General features: G+C 40.5%; 7 protein-coding genes across 7 annotated transcripts; 4 read left to right on the plus strand and 3 right to left on the minus strand.

Annotated features, from left to right (window-relative positions):
• Positions 1-697: 697 nt before the first annotated feature.
• BCR41DRAFT_363548 (hypothetical protein) lies at positions 698-2,141 on the minus strand. The gene has a single exon (XM_022025901.1). It carries the CDS (start codon positions 2,068-2,070, stop codon positions 826-828), a length of 1,245 nt encoding a protein of 414 aa, XP_021876042.1. The 5' UTR covers positions 2,071-2,141; the 3' UTR covers positions 698-825.
• A 4,161-nt stretch (positions 2,142-6,302) lies between these two features.
• Positions 6,303-8,768, plus strand: BCR41DRAFT_328860 (organic solute transporter Ostalpha-domain-containing protein). The gene is made up of 8 exons (XM_022021711.1): positions 6,303-6,445; positions 6,684-6,781; positions 6,886-6,898; positions 7,025-7,467; positions 7,581-7,623; positions 7,732-7,818; positions 7,948-8,427; positions 8,524-8,768. The coding sequence occupies exons 1-8, from the start codon at positions 6,343-6,345 to the stop codon at positions 8,559-8,561; spliced, it is 1,305 nt and encodes a 434-aa protein (XP_021876043.1). The 5' UTR covers positions 6,303-6,342; the 3' UTR covers positions 8,562-8,768.
• A 125-nt stretch (positions 8,769-8,893) lies between these two features.
• On the plus strand, positions 8,894-10,692 carry BCR41DRAFT_281321 (mitochondrial carrier domain-containing protein; the record flags this gene model as incomplete). Its single annotated transcript, XM_022020235.1, has 8 exons — positions 8,894-8,963; positions 9,129-9,151; positions 9,288-9,368; positions 9,476-9,528; positions 9,632-9,711; positions 9,828-9,976; positions 10,129-10,246; positions 10,367-10,692. Coding segments are annotated over 8 exons (900 nt in total), but the record flags the coding sequence as incomplete, so codon positions are not given.
• An 825-nt stretch (positions 10,693-11,517) lies between these two features.
• BCR41DRAFT_379216 (ornithine aminotransferase) lies at positions 11,518-13,336 on the minus strand (the record flags this gene model as incomplete). The annotated part of the gene is made up of 4 exons (XM_022027200.1): positions 11,518-12,653; positions 12,826-12,874; positions 13,096-13,156; positions 13,272-13,336. 4 exons carry the CDS (start codon positions 13,334-13,336, stop codon positions 11,518-11,520), a joined length of 1,311 nt encoding a protein of 436 aa, XP_021876045.1.
• A 1,345-nt stretch (positions 13,337-14,681) lies between these two features.
• On the minus strand, positions 14,682-15,925 carry BCR41DRAFT_382353 (3-oxo-5-alpha-steroid 4-dehydrogenase-domain-containing protein). Its single transcript, XM_022027356.1, has 3 exons — positions 15,586-15,925; positions 15,339-15,465; positions 14,682-15,251 (listed from the first exon to the last, which is right to left on the minus strand). Exons 1-3 carry the CDS (start codon positions 15,815-15,817, stop codon positions 14,711-14,713), a joined length of 900 nt encoding a protein of 299 aa, XP_021876046.1. The 5' UTR covers positions 15,818-15,925; the 3' UTR covers positions 14,682-14,710.
• A 1,220-nt stretch (positions 15,926-17,145) lies between these two features.
• BCR41DRAFT_313836 (hypothetical protein) lies at positions 17,146-17,701 on the plus strand (the record flags this gene model as incomplete). The annotated part of the gene is made up of 2 exons (XM_022021159.1): positions 17,146-17,254; positions 17,337-17,701. 2 exons carry the CDS (start codon positions 17,146-17,148, stop codon positions 17,699-17,701), a joined length of 474 nt encoding a protein of 157 aa, XP_021876047.1.
• Positions 17,702-18,926: 1,225 nt separating this feature from the next.
• BCR41DRAFT_313815 (hypothetical protein) lies at positions 18,927-19,686 on the plus strand (the record flags this gene model as incomplete). The annotated part of the gene is made up of 3 exons (XM_022021158.1): positions 18,927-19,002; positions 19,087-19,211; positions 19,288-19,686. 3 exons carry the CDS (start codon positions 18,927-18,929, stop codon positions 19,684-19,686), a joined length of 600 nt encoding a protein of 199 aa, XP_021876048.1.
• Between the last annotated feature and the right edge of the window lie 638 nt (positions 19,687-20,324).

Consider the following 20,324-nt stretch of genomic DNA (forward strand, 5'->3'; position numbering starts at 1 on the left):
AAGTAGAGCAGTTGCATTTTGGATAGTTGATTTGGATAGTGATTTCATGTTATGATAAAGATATGGCAGATATGTAGAGTGTCGCTTGGTGTATCAGTGGTGATGGTGCTATAAAGAAAGAATAAAGAATAAGAAAGAAGTAAGGGATGGACAAACCTGACATGTACTTTTTACCAAAACTGATGCAATGAGACATGACTATACAAATGGCGATTATTCGCTAATTGCGTCATTAATGAGAACAGCGATGAGAGTCCATGAAGGTGAGACAAATGAGAATGAGAAGCGGTGATGGTAGGGAAGATCATTAGAAAGGAAAAGGAGAATGAGGATTGAATGTTAAAAATGCAAATTATTGCATCAGTTTTGGCACGCACCATAGATGTGGATCCATACACCACTCCCAAGGGGTAATCTATTCATGAACATGTCACAATTTAATCTTATATTGTTGTGTAACAACGAACATATACATCTTGTATCAATGAGCATGTCCCTTGTATCAATAAACATACATCTTCTAGGGAACGCTTTACACGGATGCATGCATTCTTTTCATGGCACCATGGGTGTGTCTGTTTCCAACTTTTCACGTCTGAACGTGGTCAGGCTCTATTTTTAAAATACTCAATTTGACTTAACCTTTACAATTTTGGTATCCGAAAAAAAGTATTCTATCCAATTTAGAAACGTGTCTCTGACTTTCTGACGAGGACTCTAACATCCTGCATTCTTTCAAAAGCTATTTTTCAATAGGGATAGGATCACACCTTCACTATATTATTAATAATGTACATCTATAATAACCTTAATTCGCATGTCCATTCACCGCTCTGTTCTTGTTCTCATGTGCCTAAGTTCTGCTTGCAGATCAATCCCCATAATATATTGCTTGACATCTAGGAGTTCCTTTGTAGCTTTGGAATCCACACGATTTGTCCCAGTCTTAAAATTTTGTTTCATGAACTCCTTAATCTGGTCTTGTGGAACAACAAAAATAAGTGCAACCTCCTCAGAGGAGTGAATCCACTTATTTTCTCGCATACTTTTCAAAAACGCTTTGAAGGGTTTGCTTTTGATGCCATGATCCTTGTTCGTCGTAACTTGAAGGAGATAGTTCGGAGCAAGTAACATATCCACACAGGCAAATCTTTTGCTATTTGGGATCCATAGCGATCCTTGCATCTTGTCCTTGTAACATTCAAGAGTATTGAACCATTTAACGTCCGGGCGAGCTTTGATATCGATGGTTATTTCAGTATTGTCATCAAGGTTCCTGGCCTGAAAGCAACGGTTGCCTATCCGTAGTATGCGCCGCATATAAAGCTCGAACATTGCTCCTCTATCTTCACCGACTTTGCCATTGGCAAGCCGATTCAATATTTCATTCCAAGTATTGTCGTCCGCTGCATCATACACCTTTTCCATGATATAATTTGAAGCCCATACTAATTTAAATCTGTCATGGTCTTCTGTCGGATAACGGTAAAGAAGACGGCTGCTGTACCATAGTGAATTCTTAGCTTGTTCAAAGTGTTGAAGTATCTTCATGTTGACAAGGGCTTGCTGAATGCGGTCAAGTGTACTCATTTCTATTTTTGCTCTCACTTCTTCTTTACAACGATCCTCTGCGGGGTATCTGCGCAGTCCTTTCTGCGGCACCTCGAGGACATACCTTGGCACTCCACCAATCAAATCATACAGGTGTTCCATAAAATCCTCAGGGACCATTTGAAAGGCTTCAACCTTGCTTCTGCATTCTTTTAACTCATCTAGCTCCCACGGAGCCATGTAGTACTTCCATTCGACTCTCTTTTCAATATCTTTATACGGATTCTTGTCATGGAAAGTTTTTGGTGACACTGAAAAGATAGTCCTGGCTTCCGTGAGCAGTGGTGTTGGTGGACCGTCGACTAGGAACCAAGTGCTGGGTAGATCCAGGAAGGGCCTAAAATCCTCTATGTCCCCATACCGAACAACAGATCGTCCACCAAAAGCATAACACTTTGAACTTTCCTTTCTCTGGATGATAATAATAGGCGGGTCTTCAACATTACTCGTGGCAAGCATTCGGATAGCGAAGTATACGAGAAAGGATGATTTACCTATATCGGCTGTCCCTGTAACAACAATTTTGTCGGCTGCAGGCCCTTTATCATCTCCATTTATATAAAGACCCTTGACGATTGTGTCGTAGAGTTCTTTGAAAGCTGACCTTACGTACAGATCTTTCATGTTGATCACGGGAAGCTTTGTCCCCAAAGGGCTGGATATCACGTCCAATTCTTGAAATGATCCGTTTTGGAGGGAAGTGGCCGTTCGGAATATTGAATAGTGCAGATCAGTCCTACTCACCCTGGCGCCATTATTAGCAAGTAATGAAACCAGTTCTTTACTCGTAAGCACGGAGAGATCAGGATCGCCGTTTATTATAGCCTTTTGGGCAAGTCCCGCTGCACTAATTGCCCTCATTAGGTTGTCCTCGTCTAGCTTGGTCTTTTTGGAGGAGCTCCTATCACCCTCGCCATCCTCTAGCTGATCTCGATCTCTTTTCGAAACTGTTTGTCAAAATATAAACAAATAGAATAGTTTCAGAAGGTAGTTTTGAAGCCTTAAGGCGAAAACATCAGTCGACCACCAACAAGAACTAAAGGCATACCTCGCTTCGGTACTTCAACAATAATGTAAATGAGATTATCTGCTGCCCCGTCAGGAAAGTAAAGTGTGGAGTTTTTCAAGTACGTTGTCAAGGACCTTGAGTGACCCTTTGGACAACTTGCGTATTCCCTCCCTTGTTGCACCACCAGAGATGAGTTTAAGAGTGAGCAGATTAGCGGCGACATGATCGAGGTCCGGCTTCTTTGCTTTGATGGCCTTCTTTAATTCGTCAATAGTTTGGTCGGAATTAATGTTCACTGAGAATGCCGGTTCTCCTTCCACAAGGCAGAAAAGTTTCAGTTTAATTGGCTTGGGAGACTCGTTGTTTTTGGATTTTGCTGGAGATTTGTTGTCCGTGGTTGAAGATCTAGAGATTGGCGAATTCCGAGTACCCCTGACTGATTTTGCTTTCGGCATTATTGTACAAGAATAAAAGAGTAAAAAGATCTGTTTGAGTAGTGAGATGCAACTGAAGGTTACAAAAAAAAACTGTAATTCTTTATGCCACCAAAATTACATCCCGTGATAGTAGCACACCGCTTTATAAATATATATGAACCTTTTTTTCCTTTGTGCTCTATAGCCCTTGATAAAGGTGTTGTTGGACCTAATCATGGTGATCGCCTCGGGAACTGACGCCAGAACTCCAGTTTCCTTTTCCTTTAAGTTTATGGGTGTTGATTTTGATATCTCTTGTCGGGGTACAATTTCCAACAAAAGATGGTTACTAGGCTTGAGAACAATATTTTTAGTAAATTTTCTTTGAGGTTAAGGTAGTTGGCAAGAGATAGCTTATTTTTTAATTCAGTCAGGTGAACAAATAATTCCGGCCCTTAATCACCTTCCTTTCTTGCCAAGGTATAGTAAAAGGTCGAGTTGTTTACCAGCCCTAGGCTCGGTGCCATCCTGTCTGCAAAGTAGAGAGCCCGCCTTCCATTTATGGAACGGTGATTGGTGGCTTGCCGCTTTGCAGACAGGATGGCACCGAGCCTATACCAGCCCCTCCAGTAGGTAGCATCCAAAAATGGAAACATTTTTATAAAGATGCACTTACGGAGATGGATGGGAACGAGCCTAAGATCTGTCCTCGCTTGGATATATGCGATTCGGCCGTGGAGCCTCTGTGCGTACCTTTGAAGGGATTCTCGTGGAGCATGCCTCGAGAAGTCTGACATCGAGAAGCGTCTCACAAAAAAGAGCCAGGTTTCACTCAGGCTGATAAGCAATAAAACAAGAACCCATAAATGACAATGTCTAGCTTGTGTATAATGCGTCAAAAGACAAATGACTAATCTAACGCGTCTGTTACCTTGTTGTGGCTCTTTTCAGGCCGATAGCCCCGTCAAATCGTACGACGTTGAGAAAAGAATGCTACAACGGCGCTATTTGAATTAAACAAATATTTTAGGTTAACCATCTTCTCTTTTGTTTTACAATTAGTGATACTCTTGATGCAACTTCCCCTACGTCTCAAGGTTTTGTGGATCGTACGTTATTAACCAATACAGCCATAACAGTTCATTCTACTTTTCTGCACGCTGGGCTCATGAAATACGTTTCCACAATGAAGGGTAGCCTTGTGATCTATAGTGATGAGACAGAAATGGTATAGTTCTTTACAAGGATGAAAGACATGAAAGCCATTGATGACAATGATCAAAAAGCTAATAATGTCTTTGAAAGAAAGGAACCAGTCAAAGTATGAAAGAAAAGAGAACAAAGTATTTAGACAAGAATAAAAAGAACGCTTTTATTTTGATAACAAACACGAAACCAGAGACGCGCGAGACGCGTCACTTGTCTCTCGAACATCGCGGGTGAAGAGATTGAGCACAGCAAGCATTTGCAAAAGCTCCTTTCAGAGTTACAGCGTTTTTAATTGTTTTCGCTAAGTAAAAATAAAGTTTCTCTATGTTTATTTTACATTTCTCCAATGAATAAAAAAGTTGTCCAAAGTTAAGTTAAAAAGTTAGCCGAAAAGGGCGGAGAAATTTATCCGAGTGTTTACAAATTTTGTCCAACCATGCAGTTCAAACATTCCAGAAGGTCATGCGGAAACAACCATGGAACCTTGTGATTTTATCGGCGCGTCCTGAAAATTATCCACCGCGTTGAATTTTTTTCTTGGAATTCAAAAAAAAAAAAAAGAAAAAACGCGTTGTAAAGAGCATGGCGCGTTGGCGCGTTGGCACAATACCAGAAGGCAATGGTGGTCGTGGCCATGGTCGTGGTCGTGGGGGCCGTGGCCGTGGTAGGAATGCAGCATGACCTCCGCAGGTGTCCGAGGACGGTATAGTTGGTTGCTCAACAACGGGTGCCTATTTTAGGGACTTCATTTGTGAAGTCCTTGAGATATTGGAGGCTAAAGAGATGCATGGATATACTTTCCTAATGGATAATGCGCGTATTCACAAGTCTCCGCTAGTCAGGGACCTCATAGAAGAAGCAGGGCATTTTTGTGAATATCTACCCCCATACTCACCGTTCTTGAATCCGATTGAAGAATGCTGGTCAAAAGTCAAGAACACGTTCAAGAGGAGCCGCCTTGAGGCTGGTGAGACCATGCGCTCTAGGTTTCAGGACGCATTCAAGTCCATATCTCGGTAGGATTGTCAAAGTTGGATTCGTCATGCAACCACCTTCTTCCCAAGGTGTCTCAACAGAGAATATAATCTCTAGGTCTGTGAGAGTTCAGTGAAAAAAAAAAAAAAAAAAAAAAAAAAAAAAAACGCTAATATTTAGGATAATATGTATGTAAAGTTACTCAAATTGGTCGCCTATCTTGCTAATAAAGACATGATGTTTAGATAATTCTAATAATCGGTTCGGTTATCAGTTTGGAGAACTTGATAATATTTTAGACACATTCGGATAACTTGTGGGATAATTTTAATAGCTTAAATTGGATAAATCTTGTTTTTCTTTGGAGAAACTCAAATTGAAAATAGCGAATCCATTTTTTAAAATGGCGAAAACAATTAAAAACACTGTATAGAACAAAATATGCACCAACCAACTGTTTAGGCCCACTATCAGGCTTGATATCGAGCCGAGAAGACTCAATGAACCAGAAGGATCCGTAGACAAAATACCAGAGCCTAAGGAAGATCGGAAGATATTAGTTCGAAAGATTAATCATTAATCATAATCAACGAGCAGATCTCCTTTCTAGTTTAGTCTATATTCTATCGTCGATCACGCACTTTCGCGTGTCATCAAAGGCCCATTCTAGATGAAGCACTAGGGAAAATGGTTACACGACTCATAACAACATGCTTACTTAAGCTGCAATGAAAACCTTGAAGGCAATAAAATTTCATGGCGTTTGTGTGTCTTGGTTTCAAGACTGAGTGCTCTGTGCCACTCAAAATGCAGTCTTTATAATGATCCACCTAAGTGGTGAACGTCTAGGCTTAAAAATTGGCGAACATCGATGAATGGTCGTCGTTAACCAGCGGAAAGCGGGTAACAATCTTACATGAGTTGACGTATACATGTTAAACGTTAATCGGGGATTTGACAAGAGTGCAATGCCACTGACTATGCCAGCCTCCAGGAACGAGATCCGACAAAGGTGCACGGACTTAAAATAAAAGCAAGATGCCTTGATATCCAACCTATTTTTTTATTATCCACTCTTTCCTCCTCTCATCTCCCCCATTCGGGCCATCTCTGCATTCAGACATGTACTTATTTTACTCTCATGAATGTCCAGATTATGATTCTCCCGAGAATGATCCCTCAGGTTCAACTATATGGCCAGATCACAATGGTTTAAATGGAAAACGTAGGCTTCTTTTTTTTTTTTTTTTTTTTTTTTTTTTTTCTTTTCTTCTTCTCTTCTGTTTAGAGATACTTCCCTGTCATTCCTTGAAAAGATACACTTGAGCATTTAATGATTTTATAAAACGAAATGAAGAGAGATTTTTCTCCTCATTCTCCTGGTTATCGGTTTTTTATAACTCCATGCTCAATTGATCAACTTTGTTGTTACCTTATATCTCTATCTTTGTATCTCCTGTTAGGCCATCTCATCGGATGGGCCCTCTCTGGGACATGTGCTTTTTTCGCTACAGTGATTTCGTTCCATCTTCTGTACAGACATGCAAAGAACTACAATAAGGCAAGTATAACTAAAGGCTTGCCAACTTTTTTTCTTTTTTTCTTATGGCTGAGCTGAAGCTGACTCTATCTAATTGTTTTTGGTGCATCTTTACTGACCCATAGCCATCAGAACAACGTAAGCAATGTTTTTTTTTTTTTTTTTTTTTTTTTTTTTGTGGCGAGGTGCATTTACACACACTCATGATAGATAGCCGAAAGAAAAAATAACATTCTGCTAAAATGTTATGATAAATAATTCTAGGCCATATCATGCGAATCGTGCTCATGATCCCAGTCTATGCCATTATTTCCTTTCTTTCCTACCGGTTTTACAAGGAGGCCGTCTATTTCGAAACAATCCGCGACTGTTACGAGGCATTTGTGATCTATTCATTCTTCATCCTTTTGCTCACCTACCTGGGCGACGACAATGAGACGCAACGATCTAAAATCACTGGATCAGATCGGCGGAAACTTTTATATCCACTCAACTGTTTCTATTACAACCCACTAAATGAAAACTTTCTACATTACATGAAGTATGGTATCCTGCAATATGTGGCCATCAAACCTCTCTGCACTCTAGCCGCTGTCATCCTGCAATACTATGGACTGTACTGTGAAACCACATATGATTTTCACTTTGGAATGATCTACATTACCATCATCAACTTTTTCTCCGCAAGTGTGGCACTTTACTGTCTTGTAAGGTTTTCCCAAGAATTTATCTAAGGTCAAGTGTCGGTTACGTGTAGCTATTATTACTGGACTCGTCAACTGACTGTCGTTTTATTGTTTTTGTTATTTTTAATATTCAGGTCCTCTTTTATGAAACCATCAGCTTGGAGATCCAGGAACATTGTAAGTTTTTGCGTAATACATCCTTGGCACAGGAGAGCTAAAGAGATGGTAGCATGTTATGGTCAAGAAGATAATAACCAGGTCCTTCTGGTCTTCCCTTCCGTCTAGCGCCTCTCATGAAATTCTTTTGCGTTAAAATGGTCGTCTTCTTCTGCTACTGGCAGACATGTGTCCTCAGTCTTTTGGGCGCGCTTGGTATGTCTTCATAATCGTAACAGATTAATCAAGGGGTTTTTTTTCATAGAAAACCCCCATTGTCCGGTTGACAATATCAGGAACACAGTTTATACAAAACGATTCTTTTTTTTTTTTTTTTTTTTTTAGAGGTTTTCAAGCCAGAGAATAACTGGTCCATCCTCAACGTAGAGCTCGGGATCTCATCCGTCTTAATTTGCATTGAAATGGTCGTTTTCTCCATTCTGCATGTCTATTCATTCAGTTATCGACCCTATGTCATTCCGGGCGTTACAACACCAATCACAAAGTCACTATGGGATGGTTTCAATCCAGTGGACATGTTGCGTGAAATTGTGTGGGCCTGTCAGGATACTGTGCTCATGATCCAGGGCAAACCTATGCCTGTTCGAGATGGACATCTGAGCATGAAGCTACAGCGAGCCCATACTACTCGTATCAGGAAGCGCGATAGGTTTTTTAAAAGTCGTAAGCCTGCAGGAGGTACTCAAGACTCGGCAGTAGCAAATCAAGGATCATCATCAACTCATCAGATATCTGCCAATGTGAGAGATCATCGGGAGCGTGAGCAAGATGAGGCTCGTGCAAGACTTCTCGCAAATGCTGATAGTAAGTGTTTATGGTCTGTCTTATGATTCGCAATGTCGCTGTTTGTAATGGGTCTGAAGAGTGATCTAACAGTTATTATTCGATCTGTTTCCGAAGGTCGCAACTATAGCTCGACATCCAGTGTCCCTGTATAAGATATCTCTACTATTTTTTTTAGATGCGGACTATAGAGATCAGAAAGATCAATGATCAAGTTGGTGAATTCGCCCTATTGGTCTGTTTTTCCCACGGTGCCTATCACTATTATTCACCTCTTCTATTGCCAGCGATTGACTTTGTTTTTTGGGTTCTTGGAATCATATCGATATCTCATCAAATAATCAATTAAATAAAAATTCCGGGCCTTTTTTTTTTTTTTTTTTTTTTTGTTTGTTTGTTTGTTCACCTCTTCTTCCCTGTCTTCTTCAATTCAACATAAAAGAAAGGCTGAAATCTAATGTCAGGATTAACATTGCAGAGGAACGAATTCGTTCTTCCTACTTGGGTTAATGATGTCGTAGCAGGCACAGTCGGCGGTTGGGCACAGGTCATTTCAGGTACAGGAATCTCATTCATGCAAGTCCATGTCAAGAATCCACTTTATTAAAAAAAAAAAAAAAAAAAAAAAAAAAAAAAGACTTGTGGACGTAACGTTTATGGATCATAATGGTCTAGCGAATTCACTAGTTTTTCTCCCTCGTTTGTTTTCTCATAACTTATAGGTCACCCCTTCGATACATTGAAAGTAAATAAGCCTTGGGCGTTACAAACAGACTGTTGGATTGAATTGCAAAAAAAAAAAAAAAAAAAAAAAAAAAATTGGAAAAGAAAGGGGAGGTTGTAATATTAATTCTTTTGACCTTCTGGCCCTATTGAAATAGGTCCGACTACAGACACAACCGAATCCACCAAAGTACAAGGGAGCCATGGATTGTTTAAGAATGACCATTAAGGAGGAAGGCGTAATGTTTGGATTTGGACGCTTTATTCTATCATTGACTTTATTCAGCGGACTCTTTGTTCACCTTCACCGTCTTTGCTTTTTATATGTATATATATATATATATAGCCTTTGGGTCTCTACAAGGGTGTTACTTCGCCATTAATGGGAATCGGAATTTGGTAGGGCTAACTAACAGCCTTTTTTTTTTTTTTTTTTTTTTTTGAGTTTATGTTACTGTTCATACAAAGGATGACTCACAATTTCTTAATCTCCAATGGATAGCAATGCTGTGATGTTTGCAGCCAATGGGACTTTTAGACGCATTCTCCAAGGTGGCGATGAGACCAAGACTCTTTCCTTGCGTGAGTTTATTATATATAATACTAACGATAACATGATAAAAAAAAAAAAAAAAAAAAAAAAAAACTCGTGACTGAAATTGATCAGATTTTTATTTTTTATTTTTTACTTTCTATAGTCGAAATTGGGACAGCAGGATCCATGGCGGGAGGTGTGATGGCGTTCGTCAACTGTCCCGTGGAGCTTTTAAAAGTCAAGCTTCAGACACAGTATGGTCCATCAGCAGGCATCCTCACCATTCCACCTTCAACTTCAACCACCATCGCTGTCAAACCTGTAAGTGGTCAAAAAAACAAAGCAAAACAAAAAAAAAAAAAAAAAAAAAAAAATGATCTGCTCCCAATCTTGACACATGGCAAACGGTTACACAGGTTAAAAAAAAACAAACAACTTTTTATCATTCCTCATTTTCATTGTAGTACAAGGGAGTACTGGATGCAGGCATCCGGACTTTCCGCAAGCAGGGATTGAGAGGTCTTTATCGTGGCATGGACATTACATTGCTGCGTGATATTCCTTCCTACTTTTCGTACTTTGGTAAAACTTTTTTTTTTTTTTTTTTCTAAACGTCAAAATTTCTAGGGGTCGAGTGTTCAAATGATGTTTTTTTATTAATTTTTTTTTTTTTTTTTTCTTTTCTTACTCACATTCTCATAGTAACTTATGAAGGAGGCAAACGGATATTGGCTCATCTTAACCATAATGGACGTGTAGATCAGTTGACGACCCCTGAGTTGTTATTGGCAGGTGGTATTGCTGGCTTTGGAGCTTGGGTTCCTTGCTACCCTCAGGATGTGATCAAATCTAGGATGCAAAGCAACTTGAGTTACAAGAGTTCTTTAGAATGTTTCCGCTCCCTCCGGGTCGAAGCGAGTGGTGGTAATTGGAAGGTCTGGTTCAAGGGCTTCGGTCCTACGATGGCGCGTGCATTCCCTGCCAACGCTGCCACATTCTTTTTCTATGAAATGACCATGAAGTTTATGCGCGGAGAATAGATTGACAAAAATAAATATTTTAAATAATAATGTTATACCATGCAAAGAGCGTAAGTACTGGCATTGGTTTTTGGATGCTATTGCGATTGAATATTTATTATTATAGGAAGCAAGTGTGGACGAAGTAATGTCCTGGATAAAAGTACAGAAAAGTAAAAAGTAAAAGGTAATCGAAAATACATAATGATGCTAATAATTATAGTAATGACAGGGATGATTATTTACAACATCCTGCTAGGCCAGCTTTAAAGAAAGTAATATATAAGCATGGTCCCAACAAAATAGAAGATGTCCGTTGAAAAATGAACTGATAAAATAAAAAAAAATAAAAAAAAACCGTGAAAGGCTTGAAAGGTAGGAAAAAGAGGAGCCGCAAAACAACAATAAAGTTTTTTTTACGCCCGTAATGATCATCCCCTCCCATCGAACTCGTTCGCTTTCTTTTTTTTTTTTTTTTTTTTTTTTTTAAAAAAAAAAAAAAAAAAAAAAAAAAAACCGACGTAGAAATCCAACAGGATCCTTAAAAAGGATGCCCAACCACTTCAGACTCATTTTCCCTTCGAATCTCCAGCTACTAAAAAGCAGCTGGGTTCAAAGAAAAAGAAAAAAAGGAAATCTAGTTAATACATTCGCGTTCAGCGCTCTTCTCTCCCCCACCCTTGAACAAAACGTCCAAGCCGATCTGGGTTCTCCGTTCATCTTCTATCCTGTATTCTCGATAACCCTTTTCCCTTCCTCTTCAGCCCTCCATTTCAGAACCCACTTTCCCCCATCGATGCTCTCACGGCCGTGAAATAAATAACCAGACCACACTTAGTGCGAGTCCTCGGCCTCGAGTGCCTTGGCCTCCCCATCAGTCATAGTCATAAGCTCCTTAAGCGATTCCTCGATGATACGAACGCCATCCATAAGCTCCTCTTCAGTGATGCAGAGAGGAGGCGCAAGGCGGATGATGTTTCGGTGGGTGGGTTTGGCGAGAAGTCCCTTGCTCTTGAGCAAGAGGCACAACTGCCAGGCAGTGCGGCCATTGGACTTGCTCTCATCGATAACAATAGCGTTCAAGAGACCACGGCCACGGCAAAGCGCCAAGGCGGGTGATTGGATCTTGGAGATGGCAGCACGGAACTTCTCGCCAAAGTCAGCGGCCTTCTCGACCAAATTCTCTTCCTTTATAACCTCAAGAGCAGCCATGGCGACAGCGCATCCAAGAGGATTTCCACCATAGGTAGAGCCGTGTTCACCAGGCTTAATGCAGAGCATGACCTCATCGTTAGCGAGGACAGCGCTGACGGGGTAAACTCCTCCAGACAAAGCCTTGCCGAGCAAAACAATGTCAGGCTTGACGCCATCATGATCGATGCAAAGAAGCTTGCCAGTACGGGCAAGACCGGTCTGGATCTCATCAGCAATGAAGAGGACATTGTGCTTCTTGCAGAGCTGCTCTACCTTCTTGAGATATCCATCATCAGGAACCACGATTCCAGCCTCTCCTTGAATGGGCTCAACCAAAAAAGCAGCAACATTCTTGCCATTGTGTTCCAAGATGTATTCTAAATCCTCAATGTTGTTGTAGCGAATGGTACGACCAGTTTTGGGGCATACAGGACCGACATTGGGCAGGTAAGGGCCGAATCCAAGACGAGCATCGGGATCAGTTGACATGGAGATGACACCGACAGTGCGTCCATGGAAGTTCTCAGTGCAAGACAAGACAACGGCCTCACCATCAGGAATTTTCTTCTTCATGTAACCCCACTTGCGAGCGAGTTTGATTGCAGTTTCAACAGCCTCAGCACCAGTGTTCATAGGGAGAACCTTATCATAGCCAAAATACTCGGTGATGTACTTGGCATACTGACCAAAAACGTCATTGTAGAAAGCACGAGAGCTCAGGCACAAGGTCTGGGCCTGATCACAAAGGGCCTTGACAATCTTGGGGTGCGAGTGACCTGAAATAAGATGTGAAGAATAACGGGGGAAAAAAAATGAGATGAGGGTCTGTTAACGTCTGTGCTATATTTGGCCATGATCTAATGAAGACTAAGACTGCATCAAGTCTAAAGTCTCTTGTGCGCCCATGAACTTTATACTTGTATCAAAAAAAAAGGGGGGAGAATTTACCTTGGTTGGTGGCCGAATAGGCACTCAGGAAGTCCATGTATTTGTTGCCCTACGTAGTTCACAAAATAAGTCCATTGATGGTTATTAAACATTAGAGGTTAACGAGAATTTGATTGCAGGAAGAGGAGAAACCGGAATAAGAAACCGGACATGTGTTTGTCTTCTATTTCCTTGATGGAACATGTGTTTTCTTCAAAAACAGACATGGGCAGTGCAGCACAATGCAGCCCAGAGTAAAAGCAAAAAAAAAAAAAAAAAGTGAAAACATACCTCGCAATCCCAGACCCAGATGCCTTGAGCCTTCGAGAAGACAACGGGAAGAGGATGATAGCTGTGATTTGAAGATGTAGCAATGATATCCACATGTCAATGTTTGCAAAGTATATGGAATAGCTAGTCGGAAGAGCAGATCATATGGCATACGATGTGAATTGAGCAAGACTTACTTGTGGGCGCCATACTGGTGCTCCAGGTGAATGACCTCCTTGTTGGTAAGGGCGTGCGAAGGCATGGTTGTGCTTTTTTTTAATTTTTTTTATTAAACTTGGAATGGGTGTGTTTGAATGTTAGAATGAATGACTCTTCAGCAGACAAAGAGTTTAATAAAAATTTTAAGGGTCGACTAAAGACGGGAATGTGATGTGAAGAAAAGCGAAAAGGTAGTGGAGAGTTGGTATTGTTGGTTTTTGAAAGGAAGAAAAGAAAGGATCGAATTGTGCGAAGTCCGTTCCTTTTTATATGCGTTTGGTTGGAATCCGAAATTTTGAATGGCCCAACACAAGCCTCACACGGCTCTTTGTCTGAACTGGTTTATATTCGAAAATAAGATGACCCTGTTTATCAAATCCTGGGTTCCTGTCCATTTGTACTACTATTCATGCTATTGATGCTACGTCCTTAGGCTTTAGTCAATCGTCGTCATCGTCATTGCCTCATTCACCCTATGAGGACTCCTCATCAATTGCCTTTTCTTTTTAGACTAGTCTCAAATAGGGGAACAATGGGCTTAGTTTGCTTGTAATTCTTCCTCCATCACATTTGTATCTAGCAAAGAGGACATTATGGTGCCTTACTTTGTCGTCCTGATCTCGACGATCCTTGCTAGCATTCGTTTTTATGAAGAAGAAGAAAAGAAGAATAAACCACGAAAAGAAAAGACACCAACAAGCTCTTTTTTTTTTTTTTTTTTTTTTTAACCTTATGTTTAGATATATACACAAAAGTACTCGTGGGAAGAATAACAATATTTCTTTTTTTGCAAAGCTTTCCCACTCACTCCATATCCTCATGACTTCATGACCTTGCCTTGATCACTTTCGTTTTTTTTTTTTTCCTTCTTTTTATTGGCTGCGCCCTACAGATTCAAATCAACAAGGTCACCATCATCATCAGTAACAGTAACAGTATTTTTTTATTTTTTAAAAAGAAAAAAATGGATTTCACTCTCTCCCGTGTATCCCATACCATGCTGAATTTAAAATAGACAACTGAACTGGACGTGTGGCAAAAAAAAACAGTCAATTGAAAAAATGATGTCATATCTCAATTTTGTTTTTCGTGGGGCCTCTAACCCTCTGGTCTCCATGATCTTGAGAGCTTTCATAAACAACCAGAAGTCTTCATCCTCCTCTTCTAACCTTACTTCGCTTATCGCCCTGAAACCTTTTGTTCCAGTATTCATCCCCTCCTTACAACTCTCAAAAACTGTCTTTGTGCCTTACGAGTTTTTTTTTTTTACATGAGTGGAGGACCCCCAAGTTTGCTTCGCCACATTTGCAATAAACAATATCCCCAATCTCTGAGAAATATTTAAAAAAAAAAAAAAAAATCCATAATTATACAAGTACAGGAAATACGTTCAAGTCATATTCCTTTATTATCTAATTTACGCTATCAATGGAATCATAGCCTTGCGTCCACGAGGATAGTCTGAAAACTCTTTACGATACATCTTGTGCTTCTTAACAGCCCAGATGTACATCTGACCCACTGCTACAAAGAAAAACAAATGGGCAGACCAAGAGAGAGTCAAGATACAGATCGCTAGCCATGAAAGGGTCTCGAACAAGTAGTTGGGGCATGAGACAAGATCAAAGCCATAGCCTCGAGGAATTTTACGGACCCTGGTTCCTGGAGGGCGAAGGTTTCGAAGGGTCACATGTGTGTGATAGTTGGAGAGTTCAGCAAAAGCATAAAGGACAATGCAACCATAAATAAGTAGATCACTTCTTTCTGCGAGTTTAGTGCCAGCAGCGTTCCAGGGACCATAGACCCAATAGGCAAGGTTGATGCCAGAGAGTAAATGGTAATGAGCACTGTTCTTGAAGACATTACGGAAGGGCATAGTCCCATGCGAGAATCGATGGACAAAGATTGTCTCATATTCGCGCTTCAAGAAATGAAGCATCACCATCCAGAAGGTCACACTTGTTATATATTTATATAAAAAAAAGAGTCAGATCAAGTTATGGAAAGTATCTTCTTAAAAATCGTCCAGTCCAAGTATTACTCACGTTTGCATCCAACTATGTTCAAAATTCTGACCATAGAACAATGATGGAAGCAAGTAGACCAGAGGATGAATCACCAGAGGTCCACCATATTCAATCAGAAATACAGTACGCCAGCTAATTTGAGAGCCTTTTTTTTTTTTTTTTTTTTTTTTTAAAAAAAAAATAAAACCGCTGACTATTAGCAATGACCATAAGGATAAGAGAAGCTTAATGACATGGTTCACAGATAAAAAACACAATTCAGTACCAAGATCCTTGAATAAAACAGTATCACCGTCCATGATACCGTAGTCCGCTAGAGTTTTGCCTCTTTCGAGAACACCCTTCTCGGTAGTCAAGCGCTGGCGAGCAGGATAGAGTCTTGAGTATCGTTTGGTAATTTCATTTTGAACAGTTTCCACTGTGACATCTTCTGGGGAGCCAGTTAAATCCAATATGAATTGTGATCTCTCAGATCTCGAAGCTATAGTCAACTTCATAATGGGATAGAGAAGAGGGAGTAAAGTCAAAGGACAAGGACATAAAAAGAGAGAAAGAAGGATAGAAGGGGTTGACGAAGAGCAGATAATAAACAAAGGATTAAAAAGCCAAATGTTGGGTACTGGTTTAAAAAAAATATGGGTGTATATATAAAGTATGATGTACACTAGGAAATATCACACCAAGATCGGACAATTGACGGTGGTCCCAGCTGTTGGTTCCAGCTTCTCCGTCCAACCATGGTCTATTGGTCTGTTCTGTTGCATGGGCTGCGACTGCTTGTGAAAAAATATTGGTCAGCATATCTGTGATAGTTTCCCCCAGCAAAGTATCCGAATGCACCTTGATCAACATTGGAGCGCACATGGTTCTTAGCGGACCCTGCGGCGAGCCAGGTTCACGCCGTTCATTCTTGCTTGTGCACCCATATATTGTACATACACTTCGGAGAAAAAAAATAGTGGCGTTTTCAATAAGCGTGTTGGACGCGATTGTTTATTTATTTATTTTTCTCTAAACTTATAAACTTAACATGTTTCTCTTTTTAATACTCTCAACATTAACCAGCAATGCAAGCCTCAAGGTCTCGATTGGACACCCATAATGACATTTCATCTACAGCCAACAGTAGCAATGACAGTAGCAACATCGTTGGTCCCCTGCAGTCACTCAACTCGTCCCTAAAACGAATTAGGCTTCAAGAGACAAAAGATGAGAAAGGAGAACCTATGACAAGATCTGATTCCCTTGAGCAGGCATGGGTAGGAGAGCACTTTTTCCTTGTCATTACACTGTAGCGGGACTGTGGTGTGTTTCTTCACAAACTGACAACAAATCGTTCTGATCGATTGACAGGGAGTTATCGACCTGACTGAACTAGACGAGGATGACTTCAGCGAGGAGATAGGATCCTCTACCATAAAAAAGGCTCGCAAAGAGGTAATAGCATGCAACCAGGACCTTTTCTGGATTTAGGTCGCAAAACTGTCTAACGCGTTTGTCCTGACTTATTAAACTTTTCTAGGACGAATATATTCAACAGAATGATATCGGTGATATAGATGACATAGATGGCATCAGCGGTATAGATGACATGGATGACATGGATGATTTTATGCCTAGAGAAACTGTATCATCAATAGGAGCGACGATAGAAACTATATCCAGTGCTGATAGGCGAGTGGCTTCCGAAAATACAACCGCAGATCGAAATATGATATCTTCGACCTCATCCTTATTTACAGTTGGGCAAAAGAGTCAATTGAGCAAGACTCAGAATAAAGCAAAGCCAACCAAAACACAGAAACCAGCGCGTAGTCATAGTGGCATGGAAGATGTCTTTTCTGAAGCCCAGGTCCGCAGCTGGTCAGAAGTGCGTATAAAGACCTGGGAGAATAGAAGGACTAATACAGAAGGATTCTATTATCGATTTGTGGGTACGTTTGAAGGATTCGGCAAGGGCTCTAAAAGATCTTAGTGGTAAAGTATTGACCTAGTTCCTCATCTCTGCATATTTAGACCCGACGGAAGGACAGCAAAATGGACCATGGAGTTCTAAATCGATAAGAGAGTTTATGGCTCGATTGGAAGAATGGAAAGCACGTGGGATCCGCATTGGAACATCCTGGGGCGTTTTCAGCATGTCTGTCAGCCACAAAGCAGGATATCAATGCAGTTCATATTATCGTAAACTTTTAGAAACTAAGAAATTGACTGATCCTGCGTATGCCTGGGAAGGAGGCAAGCTTGTTATGATCAGTAAAGGAAGCGGAGGAGAAATGGCTATCAGCGGACTGAGCGAACGCTGGAACACGGATGAAGTCAAAGAAATTGAGGCGAACGTTAACCGGTGGATCAAGGAGTACCATAGCAACGTTGGGTGAGTAATACATAGCTGGAGTACCTATATACTTTTTTTTTTTTTTTTTTTTTTTTTTTTTTTAAAAAAAAAAAAAAAAAAAAGACCTTAGGATGCTAATGATTTCTTACTCATTTTTCTCAACGGTAATCAGGACCCGAATTACAGCCAGTAGACCCAAGAAAACGGATTCTATATCATCGGCATCTAAATTAAACATGCTATCCACAGCTCCTAAGTCAACCGTGACCATGTTTAAGTCAGCTATGGAGGCGCCTAGAGTTAAAGCAACCACAGTGCCAGCAATGCCTAAAGCTTTGTCAATCCGACCGAGCAAACAGCCAGCTCCAGACGAAATTGAAATGATACCCGCTATTGACATTAATGACAAACTGGCTGAATACGCTTCCTTTATGAAGTATGACAATGAGAATGCTGCTTTCTTCACAATGTTACCGAGTGCTGCAGCTGACATAGTAATGGAAATGATCGTATCTATCATTTATTCTAATCAATTTAGAAAATCTACGAATATATCCAATCAAGCTGGAACCGAGCAGATTAAAAAACAGACTATTTCGCTTACTGTTGCAGGGAATGTCACACCCACCACTACACCACCAGCTAGAGGATTTATTCCAGTTGAAGTAAGGAAGGCGCCTTTGGCAACAAGCTCAATTAAAGGGCAGACGGGACTTTCATTGTTTTGGAAGAACATAAGGCCTGTGCGGGTAGAATGTCCAGACATACCCAAATATATTATCCCGAAGGATGTTGAACTGAGACCAACATGGGCGCACAGGATCCAACCTTTTGCTGAATTAGATGCAGCATCTGTCGAAGGATCCATGTAAGCACATCTGTGTCCGCGTTTTATTACTTCCAGATTGAGATGTGAAGACGTCTCTTTTCCATTGACCATGTTCCTGTTGTTTCTATTAGCTTCAAGGAAGTTCCTAAGATGATTGACTTTGATTGGACGTCGCTTTCAGAGGGCTTCGAAGAGCCTGTTGCAGATATCCAAGGAGTACTCGCAGACCCTCCATGGAACTTTATTGTTGAAGATGGACGGAATGATGGCTTGTGCCAACTAACCACAAGAGACTTTGTATGTTCAGCACTTCTAAGACGAAGGGTTTGATACTGTGTTTTAGTTTTTTTTTTTTTTTTTTTTTTTTTTTATTTTGCTGAAATTTTATCGTGAATTACCTTAATAATAGGCTACAATTATGGAAAAGGTGCTCGAGTTGATGCCAAACGGGATTGTCAGTGTCTGGACACACAAGAACATTTTGCCCGAGGTAGTCGCCATCATGCACAGTCTTGGTGAGTATCCTTTGATTTTTTTTTCTTTTTTTTTATGTGAGAGAGAGTATCGTGAGTAACATTTCAAAGGTATTTGGACAAAAGGTTGTCGCTATGTTGAAAATCTCGTATGGTACAAGATGGCATTGAACAACACGAATTTGAATCGGCCCTCACCTTTTTTCAGATCATCAAAAGAAATCCTGCTCATGTTTAAAAAGGTATACAGAGTAAAGTTGTCCATTATCTGTAAAAAAAATAAAAAAATAAAAAATAAAAAAAAACTCACCATGTTTACTTAAATAGGGTGACGGGTTTGATATTCGCCATCAGCGTACAGCGGATGTGATTATTGACTTTGAAAAGCCCACGAGCTGCTGGATAAAAGAAGACTATACAGAGCCCAAGCCCGAGGGTGCGTATGAAATGATGGAGACATTGTTACCAGATGCACGTTACATGCCCGAATCTGGAAGAGGAAGATTACTGGAGATATGGGGCAAGAAGAGCCAGGAGCGCCGCCCTGGATGGTTCAGTATCCATGAACTAAAGCGTCCGCTACAGAAAGAAGAATCACCAAGTCAAGCAGGAACAAGCATTAAAGCTGAGCCTCAGGCAGGTAGAGATGATCCAGATGGAGACGCTGACAGCATAGATGAGGCTTTGTTGGAAGAGATTGCAAATGACATGGCCATGGATCTGTAAATAGACGAGATACCCAATGGATATTTGTCTCTAACTGCCTGCAATCATAAAAAAAAAAAAAAAAAAAAAAAAAAAAAAAAGCCTATATAGAATACCAAGGGGAACCTAATTTATTTGTAATATGCTTGTAATCTTTGCTTATTCAAGAGAACTGTAGGCATTGCCAAGCATCTTGAATACTTCATCTTTGGTGTATCCTGAAAGGGTGGCCTGCTGCACGATGACGCGCAAAGAGTCTAAAATTTCGGATCTCGAACGGATACTGTTGTTGAGAGAAAATTGAGAAGGAAAGGTTGGAGTTGACAAGTGTAAATCTCCCAGGGCTGTTGCATGAACCTGCATTGACTCCTGCAGCTGTTGAGAAACATTGACAGATGTAACATTGGCAACAGTTGGAATTCGATTGTTGTCGGGAAATTGTTCTCCTTTTGCTCCCTCACTTGCTCCTATGAAAGTTGATACAGAGTCTTGTTCAGAACCGGAGGTACGGTGCTCTACCCCTACATCTTTGGGGATTAACATATTCAAAAGAGACGATAGCATGGCTGGATCAACATGGCCTAAAGTTTGGGGGGTTGAGGACGATAGCGAGTCATGCTGTTGTGGTTGCTCCTGTTCTTGCTGTAACCTCCTTTTGC

This window comes from Lobosporangium transversale (assembly GCF_002105155.1).
Source record: "Lobosporangium transversale strain NRRL 3116 chromosome Unknown BCR41scaffold_64, whole genome shotgun sequence".
Classification (NCBI taxonomy): domain Eukaryota; kingdom Fungi; phylum Mortierellomycota; class Mortierellomycetes; order Mortierellales; family Mortierellaceae; genus Lobosporangium; species Lobosporangium transversale.

What these genes read in the sequence shown, in the direction of transcription:
- BCR41DRAFT_382353 (XM_022027356.1), bottom strand. Translation starts at nt 15,817, where the DNA reads ATGAAGTTGACTATAGCTTCGAGATCTGAGAGATCACAATTCATATTG. An exon ending in TGTTTTATTCAAGGATCTTG is followed by an intron (nt 15,466 to 15,585) that starts GTACTGAATTGT and finishes AAAAAAAAAAAG; the next exon opens with GCTCTCAAATTAGCTGGCGT. An exon ending in GAACATAGTTGGATGCAAAC is followed by an intron (nt 15,252 to 15,338) that starts GTGAGTAATACT and finishes ATATATAACAAG; the next exon opens with TGTGACCTTCTGGATGGTGA.
- BCR41DRAFT_328860 (XM_022021711.1), top strand. Translation starts at nt 6,343, where the DNA reads ATGTACTTATTTTACTCTCATGAATGTCCAGATTATGATTCTCCCGAG. An exon ending in CAATGGTTTAAATGGAAAAC is followed by an intron (nt 6,446 to 6,683) that starts GTAGGCTTCTTT and finishes ATCTCCTGTTAG; the next exon opens with GCCATCTCATCGGATGGGCC. An exon ending in GTGTGGCACTTTACTGTCTT is followed by an intron (nt 7,468 to 7,580) that starts GTAAGGTTTTCC and finishes TTTAATATTCAG; the next exon opens with GTCCTCTTTTATGAAACCAT.
- BCR41DRAFT_363548 (XM_022025901.1), bottom strand. Translation starts at nt 2,070, where the DNA reads ATGCTTGCCACGAGTAATGTTGAAGACCCGCCTATTATTATCATCCAG.